We start from the raw sequence: 23,178 nt of genomic DNA, 5'->3' as shown, positions 1-23,178 counted from the left end.
GAGGGGTAAAAAACTTTATTCCTACTCAGCTTCACAGAGGCTTGAGAGCACTGGCAGGTGAAAACACTTGCAAAAATAGAAATTCTCATGTTGTTGCTCTTACTCAGCTTCCTCACTTCAAAGATGTGCTGGAAGCAAGCCATTTCCTCCGAGGGTGAGCAACAGGCAGTGCAGCAGCCACCGTACCTGCCACGGGAGCAGCTGGCTCCTTACTGCTGCTTGTCTCCACTGCCACAGAAGTTGGCACATCTTCCCCTCTCTCATGTAAGCCCTTGGAGGAGCTTTCCTCCATAGCAAGGCAGCCTGCAACACCAGACAGCAGAAACACAGCTTTCTTTGTTCAGTAAACACACAGACTTGGGCACATCCAAGACTCCCAGTGCCCCAGGTTAAGGACTCACCTGGTACCAGTGCTGTGCTTTCCACTGAGGATGCAAGAGCTTCTTGGGCTGATGGTAAGTGATCACTGCCAAAACAAAACCCTTTCAAGATACTCATCCACAGGATACAGATCTTAATGAAGTCTTTTAAATCTTGCACAAGACCTGACCTGGATGCAATTAGCATGGCTGGTGGTGTTGACTCCTCATGGTCAATCTTCAGAGAGAGAGAGAAAAGAGTGAGTATCAGAAGATCAATGTCAGTATAAAACTTGTATGCCAAAACTTTAACTTTCCCAGCTGTGCCTAAACTACTCCAGCAGTGAAGAACTAGCTGGTAAGTTCACAGATTCGCCCACTAGTCTAAAGCCATCTCAGGAATGTTGTACTCAGAGGTGTTTTTGTTCTCCACTCTGTGGTTGGCACCTAACTCACATCTACAATGACCAACAAACATGTTACTGCACCACCATTGCTCCATCTTAACTCTGCATTGGGAGAGATCCATTTTCAGGGTCTGGAGCCCAAAACCTACAAATGAGGTGCACAGAGCTTCACTTGGCTGTAGAGATCAGACTCATTAGGTAAATATAAAAGTGCCGATAGTCACAGCACGAGCAAGCAGATGGTTCAGAACACTTGTGTGCTGTGTTGTACATCAATGTTATATCTGACAATTACCCAGCCCCTTCAGAGGCCTCAAGCCTCCCTGGTGTGCAAGCAGCAGAGGAACAAAGCAATTAAAAGCTGGCAGTTTTGCTCATGTTCCTCTAGTTGCCACAGCGCGGTTTTGGACCTGAGCCTTATCATATCACAGACAAAACCAATATCCTCTTGAGGCTTTGAATTTCGAGGGAGGTGCTATTTGTGCAATATCCCTCTTCTGCATTTCACCCTGGAAAGCTCCAGCTTGCTTATTCAGTTGTTGGATTGGTCTCTCTTTATGGCTGAAGATACAGGGGGGAACTGATGAGGTTTAAAGGGTTAAGTTGGTAATGACTTGTGCTGAATTACACCCACTGTTGAAGAAAAGCACCGAACAGAAAACAAAACCAGCCCAAACCTCCTGCTCTCTCCAAGAAAAGAAGAAAGGAGGGCAAACAACATCTCCCTACACAGCAAGCACCCAAGAGCACTACTGAAGTGTGTGTGGAGAAACAACAGAAAAACCACATCAGCAAGTGATTGCCTGTGTTCTGGTATCTTTCCTACCCCCTTCAAATGCCCTCAGAGGACACAGGAAACCCAGCAAATGAGAACAGGAGGTATCCAAGGGCCCTGGTCATTCCTAAGAGTAACCAACTGCTCCCAGCATTAGGAAGTGCCTTTTCCCTCCTCCCTGCCCTGTCAGAGCTGGGCTGCTCTTGCACAGCCCTAGCCCAGCCAGGTGGATGCTTCCCCTAATGCAAATTTAGGCTATTTTTATTATTGTTATTTGAATTCTCTCATAAGTTGAGGAAGTGCAGCAATACATTTGCCTTGTTCTGGCCATTCAGTCTGCAGAAGTATTGGGGAGGGAGAATACCATCATGTTAGAAAGAAAAGAAATCTAAAGGGCTTTTAAAACTAATACACAGCACCCAAGCAAATAGAAAAGCCCTTGCATCACCTAGAACTGAAATGACACATTATGCTACATTACCTATACCTGCCCAGATGGGCACGTGGTCAGTGATTTCTCTTTGCAATGAAGGAAAACGCTCAATTCAGTTTTTTAAAACCCTAAGCTGGCTGCCAGGATTGTACTCTCCCATGGATTCCACATAACAGGGAAAAAAAATCCCAATTAAAGAGAAACACCACATTCTAGATTTTTTAGAATAAAATAGAATCACACAATGGTTTGGGTTGGAGGGGACTTTAAAGATCAAAGTTCCAACATTGATGTCCAAGGGACATCTTCCACTATCCCAGCTTGCTCAGACCAACATCCAACCTGGCCTTAGACACTTCCAGGGATGGGACAGCCACAGCTTCTCAGGGCAGCCTGTGCCAGGGCCTCCCCACCCTCACAGTAAAATCTGTTGGCACACAGTGTTGGAGAATGGCAGTCCTTTAATGAGGAAGAACAGCCAAAGAAGATCCTGAAGCCCATCCCTAATCACTTTCCCCACATCCATCCCTCTAGCATAATAATCCAAGTGTTCTCTATCTCAGCCATGAATTCTGGCCACAGTCGTGTACAACTCCCCCCAAACAATCATTAACATTTGGAAGACCTGTTTGGTTTTCAGGCTGTGGTACAACTTCCACATTTATAAAGCCAAACAAGAACAAAAAGCCCAAGTTTCACTTGGCTCTCAAGTGCTCCTTTATTAAGTAGCCCCTGAACTTCTATGGTGACAATGATTTGACACAAATAGAGTTACTTACGAGCTGATCTGCTCAAATACATCTGCAACTGCAGAGTAGTAAGACTCCAACGAAAACTAGGGAGACTTTTTGTACTGAATAAGGATATGCAACTTTTCCTACATACCAGTGTTTAGAACAGATACTGGGCACAGCCCATTTGCCTTTTCTCTGGGCTAAGCTTAAACATTTTCATTTCCCCCCTTCAGAACATTCATGTGCAAAGCTTATACTAAAAAGTGATAACAAGGATGGAAAGAGACATTTTTGAGCCCAGCTGGAATTACAGGAAGCCCCAGAGCAACAAAGCACAGATGTTTCACACACCTTTGCACAGCTGTGACTTTCCAGAAGGACTGGATAAAGTAGGAACCTTTGAGAGGATCCTCTTTAAGGGCACTTAATAGCAGCACAAGCTGGGAGTTCTTCACCTGCTCTACCCCAGTGTGCTGAAACCACAGAGTCCCCAGCACTCTTACTTTCTACCCACACTGCACTTTCTGCTTTGATTTACCACTACAACCAGACCATCCTGTACTCACAGGTGCCACACACCAGGTAGGTTCACCCTGAGGCTGGCTACTCTGTGGTCCCAAAAGCTTATTTCCAGGTTCACAGAAACCACTGATCAATATTCTTCCACCATCCCCACCAATACAGGAGTTTGTAAGCTCATTAGGAGCCCTGTGTGATGGAGCTGAGGTCTAGACTTCAATAGTGAGGACTGAAGCACAGCTTAGGTGTGCTGAGCTGCAGCTTCTCTTGCTGCTGCCACAGGGGAACTGCAGCTCGAGCTCTAGATGCAGGATTCAGGGCAGCAGTGAAGGCATAGCTGAGTACACCAGCTGAAGGAAAGCTCCTCTACAGCAAAGATGGCATTTTTAAGCTGTTATATGGTGCCTGTGGGAGGAAGTGCAAAGAAAGGCAGTACTCCCAACTGAAGCATCCTGTGGCTCCTTGCAGGTGGAGAAAAGGAGTGAAAACACTCAGTTCTTCCCTGGCAGAATCAATTGTTACTGCAGAACCAGCACTATCTCCAGCCTTGAAACCACATTTAAAACACTCCATAGCTAAAAGCATGACCCAATTTTTGGGTCTTGATGTTCAAGACACAAAACATCAAGTCATTTCATTTTATAACCAAGGTATTGCAGAAACATGCCCAAACAGAAGGGAACACCCCCCACAGCACCCTGCTGACTGGTGCCAGCTCCATCCACTGTGGAGCAGTGCTGATTTATAGCTGAGCCATCTGCACCTGGGTCTGAGCAAGGCATGAAATGCTCGAGCCTGTTCAAAACCACATCTCGGGCATCAGAGCCAGCACTCACCTCAGCAAGTGAAGAGTCCATCATTGTAATGGAAACAGGAAGGTCTGCATCAGTGTAGTCATCAGCAGAGCATATTTTCCACCTGGCAACACAGGCTTTATTTGCATATTGCCCAAACAACAGAGAGATAGAGTGCCCATTTTCCTTAAGCACATAACAACTGAAGTCACCACTCTCTGTGCAGTCAGTCAGCTGGTCTCTTAGGGAAGGAAAAATTCATCACCAACATCAATCTCTCCTCCCCCAAACAGCAAGAACCACCACCAGCCCTTTTCCCAACCTCCTCCACACTGCACTATTCTACAGAAAACCAGTGGCAAAAGCTTTGAGAGCTGCTGAGTCTCTTGCTGCAGACTGCCTGCTTCTGCACCTTCAGGAACATCCTCATCTTTTAAAATATTCACTGCAATTCACTTCAGCTTTCATAATCTCAAGCAGTTCAATCTCTATTTTAAAGATCTAAGGAGGCAACTTGATAGGCAAGGACCTCAGAATTCCTGCTCTAAGCTCTGCAAAAGAAAAAAAAAGTGACTCCTCAAAGCCAATAGGATTTTGGCACCTAATGGGAACACCAACTGTTAAATTGGTGTTAATTGTTAAATTAGAGTTAAACATGGAAGATAGACAAGAACACCTAAATCATGTCTCAGTTCTCCAGCGTGAAATAGAAACTCCATCAGGGTATTTGGCTGGTTACCAGCAGTTCCAGTAAAGAATTCAGCTAGCTGTGAATAGAAGCAAAGTGCTGCCCTGGATCCCCATGGGCTGATCACCAGGTGTCCAGTATTCCCTCTAAGGGATGGCCCTGCAGTTGAATCCAGCGCATAGAATCTGCTAGACCCTGTTGACTCTTCCCCCCCTTTCACCCCAAAAAGGTTATTATATCATCTTACCTGCATCCTCCTGAGGTCACATCTGAGCTGGACACATGTCCAACATCATGCCTCTCCAAGGTGCAGCTGCCAGAGCTCTGCCTGCAAGGGTGGTCCCAGCTGTGCCCAGGAGGGTTATTTGGGCAGGAGGTCTCCAAGGTCAGAGCATCTGGTAAGAAGGACAAGCATGAAGAGAGATGGTCCTTGGCAAAGTTGGATTTAGTTACAAGTTGTTGGGTAACTCTAAAATAACCAAGAAGCAGACCAATCAAGAGAGATTTATAATGAGGCAACTTCTATCTTGGTAAGAAAGGCTTTGATTGTGTGGCCTCAACTTGTTCTGTAGATGGAGAGTTTGGCAACATGTAGCAAAGGAAGATTTGCTTCCATTCCCATCAATAATGCCTGGAATTAAACTTGAACATGTATATTCTGTGTGAGAAGAGCCTCTGTGTGGTACCAGCTCACTTCTGGGAGAAACACTTGTGTGTGAAATACCAAATGCAGCACCCTGCAGCTCTGAAGCCCTGCAATGCATGGCTGTCAGTGGCTGCTTTTAATCCTCACAAGGCTCGAGAGTTGCAGGGAAATTCAAATAACTCAGGAGTGCAGAAAAAAGCAACAAGTACAATCTGCTGGGAAAGGTGGGGTAGTCAGCCTGGAGAAGAGAAGGCTGAGTGGACAGTGGCACAGGCTGCCCCAAGCAACTGTGGCTGCCCCTGGATCCCTGGAAGTGTCCAAGGCCAGGCTGGATGGGGCTCTGAGCAACCTGGGATAGTGGAAGACATCCCTGTCCATGGCAGGGGGATGGAATTAGCTGATCTTTAAAGTCCCTTCCCAAACCATTCTCTCACTCTATGATTTTATTCTCAGTAGCTCTGTTACTGCTCAGGTTTCTAAACCAGGACTCAGTTCAGCAGACAAGGAGCAGGGAATGGGAAGAACAGAACTCACACCCTCTGGGCCCAGACTGACAAGCATCCTGTCAGGAATATACTTGGATGTATAATTTATACCAATAGTTCCTGAAGATTTTGGGAACAGTCTGCCAGGTTGACAGACAGCCACCTCTTCAGGCCTTTCACTGCAAGCACTGTAATCATGGTTCAGATTCCTGGATTACATGCAGAAATAGGTTAAAGCCCACAACAGATTCTCCACATTCCAGCAGCACACTCAGCACTACTGAGACTGTTCTGTCAACTCTTTCTCTATTTCAGGTGAAAGACAGAAATGTCCAACACTACCAGGTCTTACCTAGCAGAGGGGAGTTGTGCCAGTGTGAAGCACCCGAGGGCAGTGCCCAGGGAAAGTCAGAGTACGAGGTGGGTCCTTCATTCCATGGTCTTTTGGAGCAGTGGAGCTGCTAATTGAAACAATAAGAAGTGCTTCTGTTCCACTGCACTGAATACATTAATGCCACCAACTCCCCCCACACACAGGCATCTGCATAATGTAACACCAACAGTTACACAAATACATCTTCTGTGGCTTTTTTGTCTAGAAAAGCAGAAGAGCTCATATCTTTAATGGGCAGAACAGTTACAGGAAGAGGCAGGATAATGAAACTTTGCACTTGCAACAAAACGTGTTGGCTCAAGCTAGGTCTGGAAATAAACCCTACAAAACCAGGCAAGACGAGTCTGAGAGGAGAACAAAAGTAGCCACTCAGTTCTGTGAAGGAGGTAAAAAGAAAAAAAAAGGCAAATAATCCAAAACACACTATTTCAGCCAAGCCAAGAGGTGTCATCTGAAGAAGATGGCATCTGAGAAGACTCCTGAAAAAACACGTGCAGAGCTGGTTTTGACCTAAGGTTGCTTCAACAATGAAAAATGGAAAAGAAACTGGAAGTGCCATCTTCAGACTCTGATCCTTCTCAAGAAGCAATTTATCACATGTGTGTGTTATGCTTCAGAGGAACCCAGCTTCGCAATAAAGTTTGGAATATGCTTTTGTATGCATGTAAACACCTGCATGCACATACACACATACTGATCTCAAATTATTTTTAAAGAATGCTTAACTCAAAGTTTCTCATGAGGAATGTTATTTATTTCCCTGAGGTAATGAAGGGAAAAACCCCCACCCAAATAAACCCAGCATCCCATTTTAACAGGCTCAGCACTGATCACAGCAAGCACACTTACCTTCCCTTTTACGTGTGCAGCTACCGTGGGCAGCAGAGCGCAGTCAGACTCTGACTCTGCACAGCACTGTTGTAATAGAGAGAGTTTAAGGCAGGCAGGTAAGGAAAAAAAAAAAACCAAAAAAAGGGAGAAGGAGCACTACGCCACTGATTCTGAGCAAAATGCAACTTTATCTTTCCAACTGAACTACTTGCCGCTATCAGGTGCAAAACTGCAACTACAAAATGCTGCAGCTGTTTGCCCTTGCTACCTTCAGCCTTTAATTCTGCAGACCCTTATGTACAAATATAAGTTTTATTCATGTGCAGATGGCCCAGCTTTGACTCTGCTCCTCTGATGCTCCTGTCGCAGCCTAGGGGACATTTCAGGACCTTCTGTTTGCTGTTAAATACCTTGTTGGTCTGTGCTGAATCCAGAGTGCTCAGATCCTGAACTATAGTGTTTCTTACCAGAACCAGTTGGGAAAAAAGTCTCTCCACAATGTTTCCCCCTCCACCCCCTCCCAAAGTTGAAGCAAGTAATTTTATTCAAAGCAAAGCACTCCAGAGTTATGTAATTTCCAATGTATTTCTCCACAGAGGGCCACAAAGTTAATAACCGTTTCACTGCCTATTCCAGTGTCTGTGTACTGAAAAAACCTTACGTTATGAAATTTTAAACATTTGTTTTAAAGCCTGTCTGCAGAGTGGGACAAAAATCACACCAGTGCATCAGGGAATGTTTCCCTCAGCCCCTTTTGATACAATCACAACAATTGCTCACAGTGAAGACCAACACCACACCTGTAAGTCCTGACACATTTTTCCCAGAAGGCTGAATAAGGAAAATAACGTGCAGATTCATACATACAGCTTATGTACATGTTAGGAAAGAAGATACCAGGTGCTGCCAAACTGTTTGCAGCTGGTCTCAGCTGTGTTGTCCTTCCACCAGAGCCCTTCCTGTGCAAGCCCACCTTTCCCGGTCCCAGCAAAGGGCACCATACCTGGCACAGCAATTCACAGAGACGCTTCTGCAGCAGTTCCCATCTCAGGGCATTAGCAGTTGCTATGAAGAGACATTTACAAGTCTAACAGGGCTCCTAACAACTTGATAACAAGCAATCCAATGTTACAGAACCTCTAACTACACTTTATCAGAATTTACTGGAGTTTACATTAGTCTGGTTAAGCCTGCAACAGCTTTTTCACGGGAAGGAGAAAACACTGGACATCTTCACCTGCAAATCAAGGGCAATGCTTCCCCACGGGACGCCACAGTTCCCTGTGGAAACAGATCCTTCACTTACAGCTTGGGGGAAGAGAAATATTTGTCCTTTCCACCTGACATCCTGTACAGAAGTTTTAAAGTCCACAGGCTTTGTATTTAGAAGCATTTTCCCCCTCTTACTGTGCAGGTGGGAGGAAGTAGGGGGTTGGAATGGGTAGGTGGGGAGGAGACCACAGCCCAGCCCTTCAGTCAAAAGAGGCACCAGACCTGTCTGCCTTTCTAAAGGAACCAATATAAAGCATTTTTATTATTTTCTTCAGTGCCAGCCTTGTTTGTCAGCCCTGTTCTTTGTAATGCTTTGCTAATTATCCACACATCTGCCAGTTTATTTATCTACAGAAAGATTTCTGTCAAGTAACTGGAGTAATTTAAAGCCAAGGTCCTAGCTAGTCATTTTCAGGGTGGTGGTGGTTCTTTGGGGGTTGACTTTTTTTTGGGGTGGTGGTGGGGTGGTTGGTTTAGTCACAGTGGCACCAGTCTCACATATCTGGGGTTCTCTCTTGATCTACTCAAGCTCACTTTGCAGGAGTGCTTCATCTATTCAGAGATGGAAAATGACAAACTATTTCCACTGTCATGCCTCTTGCTAAGGGCAAAATAAAGCAGCTGCATGGTTTGTGGGAAGCATGAAAGCAGCATGAGCACACACACATGAACACCAAAACACTGGTCAGAGTGGAGCAAGCACAGTTTGAGGCTGTTTCTGCCGTATCGGTGCAAAGTTGTGCCTTAGAGCTAAAGCAAAGGGTCCCAAGGGAGTTCTTCTGGTGAGACAAACTGTGGCTTCACATAGAGTTTTTTGCAGTGCACACATATTAGTTGAGCATATATGGTAACTGTGTGCCTGAGGGCAAAACATTCAGAGGGCTTAAATCAGTCAAATCCCTTTTCTCCAAGAAAGTTATCAGACTCCAGGGTTAGGAAAGAAAAAGGCCATGTGTTCTGGATTCAGACCTCTGCATTATTTAAATGCCCAGGTTATTGAGGTGCTGATGTCAGGAAGTGAGTCAGAAAGAGGCAATATGAAATTTCCATGGCTCTGTGGCAGAAGTTGCACGTGTACAAGGCAGTGACAGGATTGCTTTCCACTGAAGAGAGCAGCCTAACACCACACAGCTAGTCAAAAACACAGAGCGAACACAACCAGCAACCAGAGCACAGAACATACAAAAATCAAGTCTGTTTGGTTCAGGAAGCTTAAGAAAGAGGGATGGCTTTGTTAGGTATAAGGTGGGGAACAGCACTTTTGGTAAAGGAATACCTGTGCCATATGTGGAATTACTAATCCCCCTTCCTAGGACTGGGGATTTTGTTGGGAGCTTCTGAAGCTTTGGTGGATCCCAACGCCCACTCCCTTAGGATCCCCACCTGCTTCTCAGCTCAGATGGTGGCAGATCTCTTCAAGGAGAAGGAAAAGTAGAAAAAAAAGGGGGGGGAAAGATCCCAAAAGAACAAGCAAGACTCCACAGAGCATTTTACTGGATGACCTGCAGATCAGTCCTATTTTCCCTTGATGTAACTAAACCCTGAAGTACTTGCCCATGCAAAAAGTGAATGCTGGCACATTTCCAGAAGTTACTCACTTTTGTGGTCTTCCACCTTCTCCTGAAGCAATTGGCAAGTGCTTTCTAAAGCAGCATTCACATCCCTGAGCTTCTGCTGCTCAGAAATGGCTTCCTCCAACTTGATCTTCAAGGATGCTGCTTCTTCACGAGCAGAGTGAAATGCTTCAGCTTGATCCTCCGCCTAAGCACAAAACAATATTTAGGGGAAAAAAAGGAATAAAAAAAATAAAATAAAGCAGCCTGGCTAGCACAAGAAGGCTCTACAGTTCATGTAAATGAAACCAAACTGCATCTGTTCTTTCTCAGGAAGTGATAAAGCTCCCTCTGAACTTCTGCATTTTTACGTTGGGGTGGACTGTGTATGGAAGCTATTTTTGGGTGCTTTTTTTTTCCCCTCTTTTTTCTTTTTTTTTAAGCCACCACAAATATGCAATGCTGCCTCTTTCATCAGCAAACTGTTGTCACCACCCCCTCAAATTTTACTTCCTCTGCTGGTTCCACTCTTGCAGGGAGGCACACCATTCGGAACGCGCGATTCCCTTCCCCAGGGCAGCCGCGGCCCTTGGCATCTCCTGCTGCCCCACACAGAGGGAACTGGGCTGCCCCTTACGTGCTTGCTGATATCCTCCAGCTGCTTGCTGGCTTTTTGCAGCTCTAAACACAGGTCTTCTGCCTGGCCACCTGCCAAAGTTTCTTCTAGTAGCTGTTTGGCAGTTTCTACCTTGCGCTGGCTGCAGAGCGAGAGAGAGCACAAACCACAACCCATTAATGACATTTCAGAGCAGGCTGGCCTGGGAGGTGACACACTCTGGCTGCTGGGACACGCACCAAAAGTCAGCTGTCACCCACTGCAGCTCCCCAGGATCCAGCACCAAGGAATCAGACATTAATTTTTTTTTTTTTACAGCAGGAAGGGGATGAAGGCTTTCTGTAACATTGCTGGGTACCACAGGGGAATCACCAGAGAACTGGCAAGAAGCAAGAGCTCAGTGGGGCAAGCTTTTGCACTTTGGACAACAGAATGGGTTTTTGAGAAATAGCGGTTGGATATAGAGTCAACCATTCTAGAAAAAGATACCCAGGAGCTATTACTCCTTCAATGGATTGATTTCTTCACATTTGAGAGGGAATTTCATTTGACAGCAAGCAGATGCCATCAGAACTGGTGCTAAGGAGGATGGCTTTCAATAAAACCCCTTTTTTTCCACTGCAAAAACCCTTGCCCATTTCCTCTCTAAATCACCTCAGGTTTACTTTTGGGGGCGGGGGGGGGGGGGGGGGGGTATTGTTATTGCTTTCATCACAATTTTGATACAGAGACAGCTTTAAGAAACCAAGCCATCAGTGTTTTTATCAGCTCTTTTCCAGGTGGAGGGAGAACATGTAATAGGCGGTTCAGTGGAAGATAAGTCAGGCAAAAGTATGGTACAACTGCTCTGCATCAGCTCTCAGGGCTGCCAAGCCCTAGGAACATCCCAAACCCAGGGATGGGGCTTGGAGCAACTTGGGATAGTGGAAGGTGTCCCTGCCCATGGCAGGGCCTTGGAAATGGATGATCTTTAAGTATTTTTCAACCTAGGCCATTTTATGATCCTATTTCTAAGACCACAACTCACAGAAGGAACCATATGCCAAAAAAGTCACATTTCATATTCAATGACAACTCTTTGAAGCTACACCCTTGGGGAATTGAGATAATGTCTTCCCTGAGCCTAGCAACTGTATCCCAAAGCAAAAATACCTGCAGACAGATATTTAGCAGCTCTCCTGCTTCACACAAACCCAGCAGGTTTTTTTAAGAGCTATACCTGCTCAATAGTCAGTGCCCTCTTGCTTTAACTGTTCAGTCTGTGGTCTCCCTGGTGTTTTCAAAGACACCTTCAAGGCAGTACATCAGTTCACTCACAAACCTTAACTCCCACACAGTGCAGACCTTGTGCTAAAACCAGATCTACTCTCCAAAACAGAAGACCATTTCCTCTGTGAAAAAAAATCTTGAGAATTCAGTAGACTTTGTTCTACTAAAGAACCCACCCCAAAATAAGATACTAAACAGCTAAGCAACCAGAAAAAAAACCCAAAACCAAATAAAACCGAAAGAACCACCAAACCAAAACCCAACCTCTCCTGCCCAAAAAAGACACAGATTCTTTGAAGGGGTACCTAGCAGAGAGCTTTTTCCTTAGGTGAAGTTCTTCTGTCTTGGTTCTCCTTAGGTTGTCTGCCACTCGAATATAATCCTCTTCTAAGGACTCATTGCATTTTTCCAAAAGCTGGAGTTTCTGGGTCCAAAGGTGTCTTTTTTCCCCTAGTTCTTGCTTGAGGACCTGTGGAATTTTGAAGTTGCCATGTGGTTAGAGGAGGAACAGAGCCAGAGAATGAGCCAGAGCCTTAATTTACATGGTGAGAATTGAGTTCCCTGCTCCACCAATTAATATCATCACCTACATCCCACACTATCAGAGTAAAGATAAAACTCCACCAGCAAGGTGCCCAGATACAGCAACAAAACCCATAGCTCTTAAGAGGAAGTTGTAATAAAGATCATCTTGCAGGAAGCTCTAAAATTGATAATTTAGGCTTCTGCAGCCCTTTCCTCAATGTACAACTGAGTCCACTGAGTCCAAATTGAGTTTGTATTACAGCAAAATTAACGAAATAACCAAGAACCAATAAAACCTGTTTGCCATACATGCTTAGCAGATGATCTGTGCCAGAGATGACCCCCACCATGAAGGCTTTTAGATTTACCTCTGGTTTGTTGGAGGGAAAAGGGTAAAAATTAAGTGTTAGGTAAGACTGAACTCTATTTCTCTGAACAGTGACTTGCAGTAAAAAGTCCTGAGAAGAAGAATCCAGTGCTCTCTCTCTGACCTTTCTCAGCTGAACATATGAAAGAGCGTCCTCAGCTTTTAAAGAATGCTTAATGAGAGTCAAACAGAGGTCAGGAAAGAATGAAGTTTATATTCCTGGGATTCTACAGCAATTCCAAGGGGAAGACATCAATCTTACAAATACAGACCACATTATCTGCTTGCAAGTTGGAGTTTGATGCCCATGAGCTTCAAATAAAAAAAAAAAAAATAGCACATCAAGTATCATGCTTAAAAAAAGGCAAAAAAAAAAGAGCAGTTTTTGCTGATAGGGCTCCTAGGATGACATGGGATGCGACCATGTGCAACTGCCCACATCCTGAGGGTCTGTTCCTCAGCCAAGGCAGGCAGCACACACTTGTAGAGATACCATAATTTGACACTTAAGTGATATAGGCTTTTCAGGGCACATGTACCAGTCTTATCTTGCAGTAGAAGAGTGAAAAAGATTTTGATGTCACTATATATACTTAGATATATGTATATATGCACACTTCAGGTTGGGTTTATATCTAATATCCTTTAAAATGTCTTTGAAAACACTAAACCCCAGCAGAACATGTCCATAATAAATTTCACAGGAAATGGTGGGCAAGGCTTCTGGTGAAAACTTTTGTTAACCAGCTAATTAAATCTTGGATCATGCACTTTCTCTGAGGCTGGAAGAAGCTACTTTGAATCTCCCTCCCTTTTTTTTTTGATCTATTGCTGTTCAGCTGCATGCACAAAATTTCACACATTGGCTTGTTCTGTCTAGGTGGAGAGAATTTTTGACATGAAGTCACGTCTCATCCCCCATGGGACCTTTTATTTTTAAAGGATTTTTTTTTCTTTCTTGATCCTCTGTTAACTCAATTTCCAAATACATCACTCTTTAGGAGCCAGAGTAGGATTCATTTGCCACAATCAACTCCAACTCCTATACCAAAAGATTTTAGCTTCACATGTTTAACAGGAATATGATCCCAATTTGAATGTAACTTCACAAGCTGTTTTCAGCTCTGACATCTTTGCAGGAGGAGGTTTCCAGTCAAGATCAAAAAGCTGTAGCAATTCACAAGCCAGCAGTTTGCTAGAGTCTACCCAAAGTCACATCTGGGTGAAGAAAGTGAGAGGATTGCACCTTCGCTAAGGAGAATGCTTCAGGATTTAGCTGAAATTATAAAAAAACCTGGCTCCAGGACTGGATGGCTCCCAGTGATTGCTCCAGCCCTGCCCAGGAAGGCAGAAGAGGCCCAGCTACACCATTCTGTAGCACTAGAGGAAAAAAGAAGGGCAGCTCTCTCCCCAAAGAAGCAACAACCTCATGCAGCACATCCCCTGGTGGCACCTGCTGTCACCCAAGGGAGAGGAATTGTGGGGTTTGACATCCATTAGGGAGCTGGGAAACAGCATTAATGTACAGCTTGGGCTTGTTGGAGCATTCCTAACAACTGATCAGCAGAAAGGAGCAGGTCAGAGAAAAAGTCACATCCAATAAGATGCGTGGAAATGTCAGAAATTGTGCTGTTACAAGGAGAGCAGGAGGGAATAAAAGCATTTAGTTGTGTTCAAAAGCACTTGCCACTACATAGGGAAGATATTTTTACCAGTACCTTGAGCAAAAGTCTGTTCTTGCAAGCCTCACCAGAGGTATGAGGAGTAGGAGAAATACATTATGCAAGATTAAGTTGTAAAACAAGGTTTTGTTGAAATTTTTCCTGTGGAATATACCCAGTAAAAGCCCAACTCTTCACCTTTTACAACAAATAAACCCTATGGAGGATTTGATTTGGAAATTTGGTTATAAAGCCTCCTTTGCTTTTTGACCTGGTTTGTCTTCCCTTTCCTTCAAGCAGTTTTAACTAAAGGAGTTCTTGCACAAGACAAGCCAGCAAGAGCACAGCATGTAAGTGAACAGCAATCATCCTTTTCCTCCTCAAAAAACCCCAGTAAAGAAGATATTGCTCTCCATGCAGCCATCTTTGGCCCACAGATGGACTATCTCCAGTAATAAGCACACACAGCATGCAGCAGCACGATATCCACCTGAAGTTTTTGCACAGCCCCACTGTTTCACTAAATGCTTCAGAGAAACAGTTACTCACCACAAGTTTTCTTTCCCAGGCCTGTTGCACGTCCTCATCAGGATCTTCTACCCATTCTAATGAAGCCATGACAAGCTCCTCTGCTTCAGAGATTTCCTCTTGCTGAAAAAGAAAATAAAACCCAAAACAACCTCCCCAAACTCCATGATTTTTAGTGCACATCTACAACTCTGCCCAGAATTACCCAGGATATAAATTAGTGTTAGAGTAGGTGCCAAGTGATCTTGTTAAACTATGACCCCCTCCAATCTCAAACTATTCTTAGTTTTCCAAAAGGAGCAAACAATCAGATTATCAATGCCTGGAGAATTCCTAATTAAATTGCTGATCGAAGACAGCACCCTTATCCACAGCATCTATCCATCCTTACCCAGTAAGCTTTGCTACTGACCAGGTTTTTCATGATGGTCTTGAATTTTTCTCCTGCATATTCAGACCCCTGAAGCAAAAGCTGCACTTCACGATCCAGTGTTTCATCCAGGGATGCCTGTTCAGTCCTGATAATCTTTGAAGAGATGGAAGAGCCAGCTAGTTTGTTTTGACATCCCCTTATTAAACCAGCAGCAGTGACATTTAGACTTTCCTGACGTACCCCTGCTCTGTATTTACCAGAAGGTCAGAGCTACCAAAACCTGAGGCTTGGAAAAACTTTTCAAAACTATCACATCAACAAGGATTTAAAAAAATGAAAAGAAAGCAAACCAGCTAAGCTGCTGAGTGATCCAGTGTAAATATCCCTGCCAGGGTAGGCAAGAAGAAATCAGTAATTCGTTATCTTTATCCAGAGGAGTTGTTACCAAGTGATGAGTAAGCAGAGCCCTTCCTTACAGGTGACTTGGTGGAATCGTGTCTCTCTGCAGCTTTGAAGGGCAACACAATGACTCACTGGGCTCTGGGGAGCTGCAATATAGGATGATACCTAACTCCTCAAAGCTGCCTAGCCAAGCCTACCTCTCCTTTCTGGGCCTGAAGTTTTTATCTATTTGTACATTGTTGTTGTTGTTGCTATATGTGCTAACTCTTCGCAAATGCACCTTGCACAAAAGTAAGCAGAAATCACTCAGCAGCATCTCTCTGCTGTCAGCTGTGCTGCACAGCTTGTATCTGAAAGGAAAGCAGCACAAGGGGAAGGATGGGACTCCATGGATTGTCTAAGGAAATGGGAACAGAATAGCTCATCTTAAAATCAGAACCAAAACCATAATTGTAGCTGGATGCTCTGCCTGAGGTGGTGTAAAACAGCTTCAGCAATACCCTCCTTGCAAAAATCATCAGTGGTGGATTTATAAGGGGGGGGGGGGGGGGGGGTATCATGCTGCTGTTGGTGTTGGAGAATGCAAAGACCAGCCTTATTCTTGATCCCAAAATTAAAAATTCTGAGGATGTGAAGAACAACATTTCCTGACAAAAACTGGCACCAGTGAGGAAGTGGCAGGAGAAGCTCCCTGACAAGGGACCCAACTGAGCTGGCACAGCTGGCCTGGAAAGATCTGACAGTCAATCACTTTATACCATAAACACCCAGCCCCACTTTTTAAAGTCAGGGCTTCTGACACACCCCTTCTAGCAGGGTGTGTGTGGAGGTCCCTCCCTCAAGTGGGGGCACACCCTCAAAGTTAAACAATAGATTTGTCCATGATCATCAACATGGGTAAGTAATAACAAACTCTATTTAACAATTATTAGCTTGGAAATTATTGGCTTAATAGCTAGTGCACTGTACAAGTAGTCATAATAATTCTGATTAAGGTATTTTAGTCTAATAATGATCTTCTATTTACATAAATAACTTATTTTATTAATTTAAATATATTTGGTTTGCCATCAGAGATGCTTATCAGAGTTCCTTAACCATACATTAGATTAGGACCCAACAACTTTATCAAGATGCTCACTCTAATGCTGAATTTCCTTTCTCACTACAGTCAACTTCAAAGAAAAAGAAGTGTCCTCTTTCACAAGTGAAAAAGAATCATTGTTCATGTCTGGTGTAGGCAGCACAAGAAGCAGACTGTCATTTACTTTCTGCAGCATAAAAGCCTTTATATATTGGAAAACTGACATCTTCTCCCATCTATCTGTTCTTCTGCCAGCTAAATACATGACCCAATACATGACCCCCTCCAGATTTACTGGTAGAGCAGAGGGGGGGTTGGAACTGGATGATCTTTAAGGTTCCTTCCAACCCAGGCCATTCTAGGATACTGTGAGCAAATATTTTATATCTACAAGCGTTTTGTTTGCTATTCTTTGGACTTTCTCCAAGGTGCTTGGAACAATATTGCAACCTTCTCATTCTGTGTTTACATGCTAGGATTAATGGCTTCAAATTCCAGAGTTATCTAATCATATACAGGCAATGAGCTTTGTTCTGCCTCTGCTGATACAAGACAACTAGGAAGAGATTAAATTAAGGTTTAATCCATACCTCAGAAGACTCTGCAAGCTCCAGTTCACAGTGCAGTGTGCTTGTCCCTTCAGGAATATTGCTGTTAAATTTATACAACAATGGTAAACTCAACCCATGCCTAAAAGAAGCAGGAAAAAAATACATATCAGTCTATTTTGGATTTCTGATGAACTGCCTTTTCTGGGATTTGGCCACAGTACTCACGAGATCAGCTCTTGCTGCATGTGTTGGACGTTCTCCAGCAGTTTATTTTTTTCAGCTCTCAGTGTCTGAAACATCCATTGGGTTTGGTGAGAGGCTGACTTTGCCTTGCAGAATCAGCACAGGCCAAACCCAACCCAGCCCGTACCTCTATGATTGAGGAATACTCCACAATGGTTAACTCGAGTTCCTTGATGTCCTGCTCCTTCTGCAGAGATTGTTGAGAAAAGAACAACAAAAAAATTATATTCCATCCTACACCATAGCAGTAAAATGTATGGTTTAGCTTGAGCAGCAACCTGATCATGACATAAAAATAGTTGTGAATTTAAAAGAATACAACAAATTACCTTGAATTTTAACTAATAGAAAACACCCAGATGACCTTTCCTACCTAAACTCTGAAATTCAGGAGACAAACCCTCTTTTCCAAGTGTTGTACTTTCACATATTACTCACCTGGTTTCAGGTCCATTAAACTAGACAGAAATACTCTAGTTTTAACTTAAAATATGACCTATATTATATGCCAGTATGAATTTTAATCCCAACTGACCCTTCAAGCAAGTTGCAATGTTTCAAGTTTACTTGTTTTTCATTATTGGAGTGTAGCACCCTGTAGATTAAACCCAGCCTAACAGGCTGAAAAAGAGTCAGCCCTCATGGTAGGACTGAAGAATTAGTAGAAGCATCACCTTTCTTAGCAACTAGCAATTAGCTCCAGTCAGGTTATGCCATTCGAATAAAAGACACTGCACAGACAGCACAGAATTTATAAGAGAAAATAGGAAATTAGAGTAGGAGCTCTTGTCCTCTCACACTTTTATGAGTTCTTCCTACTCTCTCTTTAAAAATCATTGAGGTTTTTGAAAGAGATGAAGTGCACAGAAAGCTAGGCAGAAAAAGTGAGGTTATAGAACCAGATTATCCTAATGACAACAAGTTTCCATGCCAGTTTCTTCAAAATTATTCCAATCACTCACATTTATCCATATGTAATCTAGCAGTCTACTTGCAAAATTCCCATTTAGTCAGTAGACTAAGAATCTTGTTGAAATAAAATGATACTACAGAGCTTACAAAAAGCTTCGAATCATTCAAGTAGGAGAAAGTAAAAGCTACTTAAAAAAAAAAAAGATTTTAATAAATTTGTGTCCTTAAGCTGTGTCTGGAAAAACAACCAACCAAACCAAAACTATTAAAGCACTCAGTACAAAGTTATCAGCTCCATCACACTCAAGTTCAGTTCTCTTTATTATTTGAATTCACCTGCAGTCACTTTGCAGGGAGCCCAATAGTCAAATATTTTATCAGGAGATGTTCTGCTAAGTAGAAACTCCACTGACATAGAAAGCTCTTTGCATAATTCATGAATCCAGAAAATGCCAGCACATTTGTATGGCCTTCTAGCTTTGTTTTCGAGTATAAAAGGCATGTTTAAAAACATCTGAAATATTCACTCCTCAGTAAAGCCTAGATAATTGCACCTCAGCAATAAAATGACAAACTTCCTTTTCCATTGGGCTCCAAGTCACAATTTCTAATTTGACACAAAAAATTTCAATAAAAGACATGAAGGGAAAGGCCTTCTGTAGCTCCCTGCTGAACAAAGTAGCCTTTAGAAGTTTCTGGACATATTGTCTGAAGTTTGCAAGTTTGTTTTAATAGGTTGTGACTAAAAAAAAAAAAAAAGGGCAAGCAAAATCCTGAAACCTTTAATTATGCTGACTCATAGGCAAGTCCTAAAGTAGAGCTCGCCTACTTTGAAGCCATTTATAGGATCAGGTTCTGCAGTGGGAGAAGAGTAGAAATCAAAGAGCCATAGTGAATACTACTGCCTTGCCTTTTTACAAATCATCCCATCAGTACAGACCAGAAACCTGGGCCAGGGGAAGCTGTCCCTGCCCATGGCAGGGGATTGGAACAAGGTATCATTAAGGTCTGTTGCAACCCAAATTATTCTATGATTGTGTGGTTTTCAGTCAGTAATGAAGTAAAAAAAAACTAACCTGGATTATGCTTGCCTCTTTATTCGCCACAGTGCTCTCATAGATACGAGCTTGGATCTGAAGAATGACAAGATCAAAAGTAAACCCAGCCATCATTACAGACCATAATAAAAGTTTGTTCCTATTTCCTACTAGGAAAGGAAAAAGAATATCAATGTTCCTTACTTAGAAAAAACAAATTCTTCTTTGAAGACCTTTTGTGGTGTTTGTTTCAAAGTACAGATCTTATACCCAGCAAAGAGTGAAAGCATTCTTAACTTTCAGTCACTTTTGTTTCCTCTCATCTGTCCAGGCCAATATTTTCAGCAACATGTCTCAAAGCATGACCTTAATGTATTTTCTTGAATAGTGAGGGGAAGGTATCCAAAATAAAAAAAAAAATCTAACTTTGAGGAAATAATGAAACTGTGGATTGTTTCCATCAGCCTAGTTTTTAGCCTCCAGACAGGAACTTCCTTGGTGAAAGCTGTCACACTCTCCAAGCTACTACTTCACTGCAGTCCATCAACACAGAGGTTCAGGACTGTTCACCTTCAGCAGCAGAAATTCCCCCTTCTCTAGACCCAAGTAAAATCCAGGTTGACTTTTTATTCCTCTTGTTTTGAAATGCTTACTTGAAGCTTTGAAATGCTTACTTGAAGCTCTGCTGCATTTTTAGACAGCTCCAAAATCTTCTTTTGCAGCCCATTGGTGTCCATGCTATTCCTAATAATCTGAACAAGACACAGTGTTTAGGCACAGCTGAATGGATTGACAGCTTCTCCTTGAAGAAATCAGGCAAAAATGACATCTCCACCCCTAAGCTGCTGCCTACTCTCAAGCAGTACCAGCATTTGTGCACATACATTCCATGTGTTTGCCCCACCAAAACTGCTTCTGCTCCTTTTCCCACCCAGAGAACCAGTAAAAGAGAAAACCCCTCAAAATGTGATTTATAACCACTGCCAGACCTGGAGAGCTAAAGAAAAGTCAGCCCTGCAGCATGAGAATTGTTTTCAGAAAATTGTGGTTTAATAGATATTTGGACTAAGGACCTTTGCAGAAAGACTGATCTGAAGGTGCTGATTTTCTTTACTAACTTTAATTTAACCTGTTTCTCCATTTCCCCCTGAAAAGTCTGAAATGAAGTTTTTTAATGCTTGCTTACAGACTGTATCACCTGACAAAAACTGGTTTATAAAATAGTTGCTCTGATGCAGTAAAAAAACCCCAACAAAACAATAGAGAGAAAGAATGAACAGTTCTTCTCTGAATAAAAAACAAGCTTAGGGATTCTCTGCGTATGGAGCTGCATTCCCTAAAAACCTCCTGTAGGTCCTTGGCCAGTGTCAATGGATCCATCTGTGATGGGAGATCCCACCCACTGCATTTTTTTTAATTATTTTTGTTACTTATTTTTGGTGTTACAGCTCTATGCAAGATTACTTCTTTGGATTTAAGGGAGGAAAACAGAAGGGAATATGAAATGATAAAGTGTTGGAGGGAGATTGTTTCAATATAGAGTTTGTCTGTTTATAGCTGTGGGAACCAGAAATACATGGTTTTTGCCTATAAATCTTGGAAAAGAGGTGGTGGTAGGGTTGAAGTAGTTTGTCTGTCCCTATGCTTCCCTAACCCCATATCCTTACTCACCCAGCAAGTGGAAAATAAAAATCACAGTGCAACCTCAAGATATAAAGTTTTATGACAAATCAGCCTTTTAAAGTGTTAGATATTTTGATAACCTAATTAGCATGCAAGGCTTCAAAGCCTGACAAACATTTTATTTCTTAATGGCAAATTTTAGCTAGGCAAGAACAATTAATTTTATTTATTTTTTATTTATTTTCAAATTATTTATTTTACCTCTTCCTGGAGAGAAGTAACTTTGCTATTGAGAGACCGATTTTCTTTTTCCTGGTCAAGTTTATGGGGAAAAACAAATAAACAAACACAGAAAAAGAGAAAAACAGAAGAGTTGGTTTTAGCATGTAAGCAACAGATCACAAACACATCCACAGCTGTGGTGTTGAATCCCTTTGTTTCAGAGAACACACAAAAAGGGGAGAGCTGAGGCTGGTGCAGCTCATGAACCTTCACTAAGGCACAGAGAAGGTCCCACTTCTGATTTTTAAACAGCCTGAGCAGCCACACCACTGTTACAGCAAGGTGTGAGGTGCTGTCCAAGGGAAACAAGAAGGAAGAGCACCTACTAGCTGTCTGTTGCGGCAAAGAATCTGCTTTCTTTCCTCTTCTGACACATTCAGGTTGTTTCTTGCTTCCTCTAGCTCTTCTTCCAGGGATTTCATTTTCAACACAGAGTGCTGGAGGCTGCACAGGGAGAAGCAAATCCAGAGAAACTTCAGCCAGGTAATGTTGGTTGTTTAGATAGGCTTGAAACAGTATTTTTAGAAGCCACCAGGGACTTATTTTTTGGCACGACACTTAACAGAAGAGCAACAATCAAGCTTAAGACCATAATTTCTGTCCAGGAAGCAAATCTCATGGTTTTACTTCCTTTTTATCACTCTTCCAGTCTTACAGTGAGGGATGAAACCCCATCCAAGACAGGTGCATGCAAAAAAAAACATGTTAAATATGTTAAAAATTTAGCTCATTACAGTTAAATATAGCAGGTTACCCGAGCACAAATTCATCTTTACAACACTTCATGGCTTATAGTTGGAGAAACCATTTCAATTCAGTATCCAAGGATGAGTTCTGCACCTATTCCTTACCCTAATCTGATAAGCCCCAAACCATGTATTAAAGCAACAGGCAAGGCCCTTTTCCAAGCTAACTTGATCCTGCAGAGCATCCCAGAGCAGGTGGTCCCACATAAGGGCACACATCCCTTGCCAGTTACCCTGCAGAACTCTTGCCTTAATCTTCCCTGAAAACCCTGGGAGCAGCTTGGCAGCTGACCAAACCATATCTCAGTGTAATTAATTAGGCCAGATGAACACAATTCAAAATGGGCTTGTACTCATGGCACTGATATGTCCTCAGGCTACAGAAAGGCTGAACAAGTGACACAACTCACCCCAGTCCACCAAATGTGTAACAAAATAGCTTTTAGACACTCATTTCCCCTCTGCTTGGCAACAAGAATGTGGCCTAGGATTGGAAGCCTTCCAGTGCTTGGCTCTTATCTTGGTAATATGATGCCTTTTTTTAATATATATATTGTTGTTGTTAAATTGTTTGTTTGCTTTAGCCTGAGGTTCTCCCTGTGTGCCCCCACACCACCAAGTGCTGCGGGAACCTGGATCTGAGAGGAATAATTTTTTAAGAACCAGGAGGGACAGAGCAGAACAACCAGGCAAGGAGGCTAAACCTCACAGATGTTGCATAAAGGCAAGAAAACCTCTGTGATGAAGCAACAGTGAAGAGAAAAGCATGAAAGCAAGGCTGGAAGATCACAGCTCTGCCCATGGCAGGCCTGGGGCCATCAGAGTCCCCTACCTTTTTAATTGTTGACATAGATGCTCATTATCTGCCAGGAGCTTGCCGTTGGTCTCATCCAAAGCTTCCAGGGTGAGCTTCAGCTTGTTGCTCTCTTCCTGAAGCTTCTGGTTGTTGTACTGCAGATCCGCAAGGCAGGTTATCAAGTCAGAGGTCTCCCTGTCCCAGTGAAAAAGCCAGGCAAGAGTGAGAAAGGTGATTTCATCTACTTCAGACTTTTAAAGCATCCTAGTGCAC

General features: G+C 43.0%; 1 protein-coding gene across 1 annotated transcript in view; it reads right to left on the bottom strand.

Moving 5' to 3' along the window:
* Positions 1 to 23,178, bottom strand: part of IRAG2 (inositol 1,4,5-triphosphate receptor associated 2) — a 34,936-nt gene that overhangs the window by 8,121 nt on the left and 3,637 nt on the right. The window contains exons 6-26 of the mRNA XM_036404912.1: positions 22,942 to 23,100; positions 21,690 to 21,807; positions 21,343 to 21,393; positions 20,133 to 20,210; positions 19,498 to 19,554; positions 17,637 to 17,696; positions 17,492 to 17,556; positions 17,306 to 17,405; positions 15,248 to 15,382; positions 14,878 to 14,979; positions 12,081 to 12,244; positions 10,528 to 10,648; positions 9,936 to 10,098; positions 8,069 to 8,130; positions 7,084 to 7,149; positions 6,193 to 6,301; positions 4,957 to 5,104; positions 4,064 to 4,145; positions 551 to 597; positions 402 to 466; positions 187 to 303 (exon numbers count right to left, since the gene is read on the bottom strand). Coding sequence (XP_036260805.1) covers positions 187 to 303; positions 402 to 466; positions 551 to 597; positions 4,064 to 4,145; positions 4,957 to 5,104; positions 6,193 to 6,301; positions 7,084 to 7,149; positions 8,069 to 8,130; positions 9,936 to 10,098; positions 10,528 to 10,648; positions 12,081 to 12,244; positions 14,878 to 14,979; positions 15,248 to 15,382; positions 17,306 to 17,405; positions 17,492 to 17,556; positions 17,637 to 17,696; positions 19,498 to 19,554; positions 20,133 to 20,210; positions 21,343 to 21,393; positions 21,690 to 21,807; positions 22,942 to 23,100 — 2,069 coding nt within the window. The remainder of the gene's footprint in view (positions 1 to 186; positions 304 to 401; positions 467 to 550; positions 598 to 4,063; positions 4,146 to 4,956; positions 5,105 to 6,192; positions 6,302 to 7,083; positions 7,150 to 8,068; positions 8,131 to 9,935; positions 10,099 to 10,527; positions 10,649 to 12,080; positions 12,245 to 14,877; positions 14,980 to 15,247; positions 15,383 to 17,305; positions 17,406 to 17,491; positions 17,557 to 17,636; positions 17,697 to 19,497; positions 19,555 to 20,132; positions 20,211 to 21,342; positions 21,394 to 21,689; positions 21,808 to 22,941; positions 23,101 to 23,178) is intronic.

The sequence above is a fragment of the Molothrus ater genome, chromosome 5 (assembly GCF_012460135.2).
Source record: "Molothrus ater isolate BHLD 08-10-18 breed brown headed cowbird chromosome 5, BPBGC_Mater_1.1, whole genome shotgun sequence".
NCBI lineage: Eukaryota > Metazoa > Chordata > Aves > Passeriformes > Icteridae > Molothrus > Molothrus ater.
Note: the sequence above shows the minus strand (reverse complement) of the source record. Positions and strands in the feature narration are given on the sequence as shown.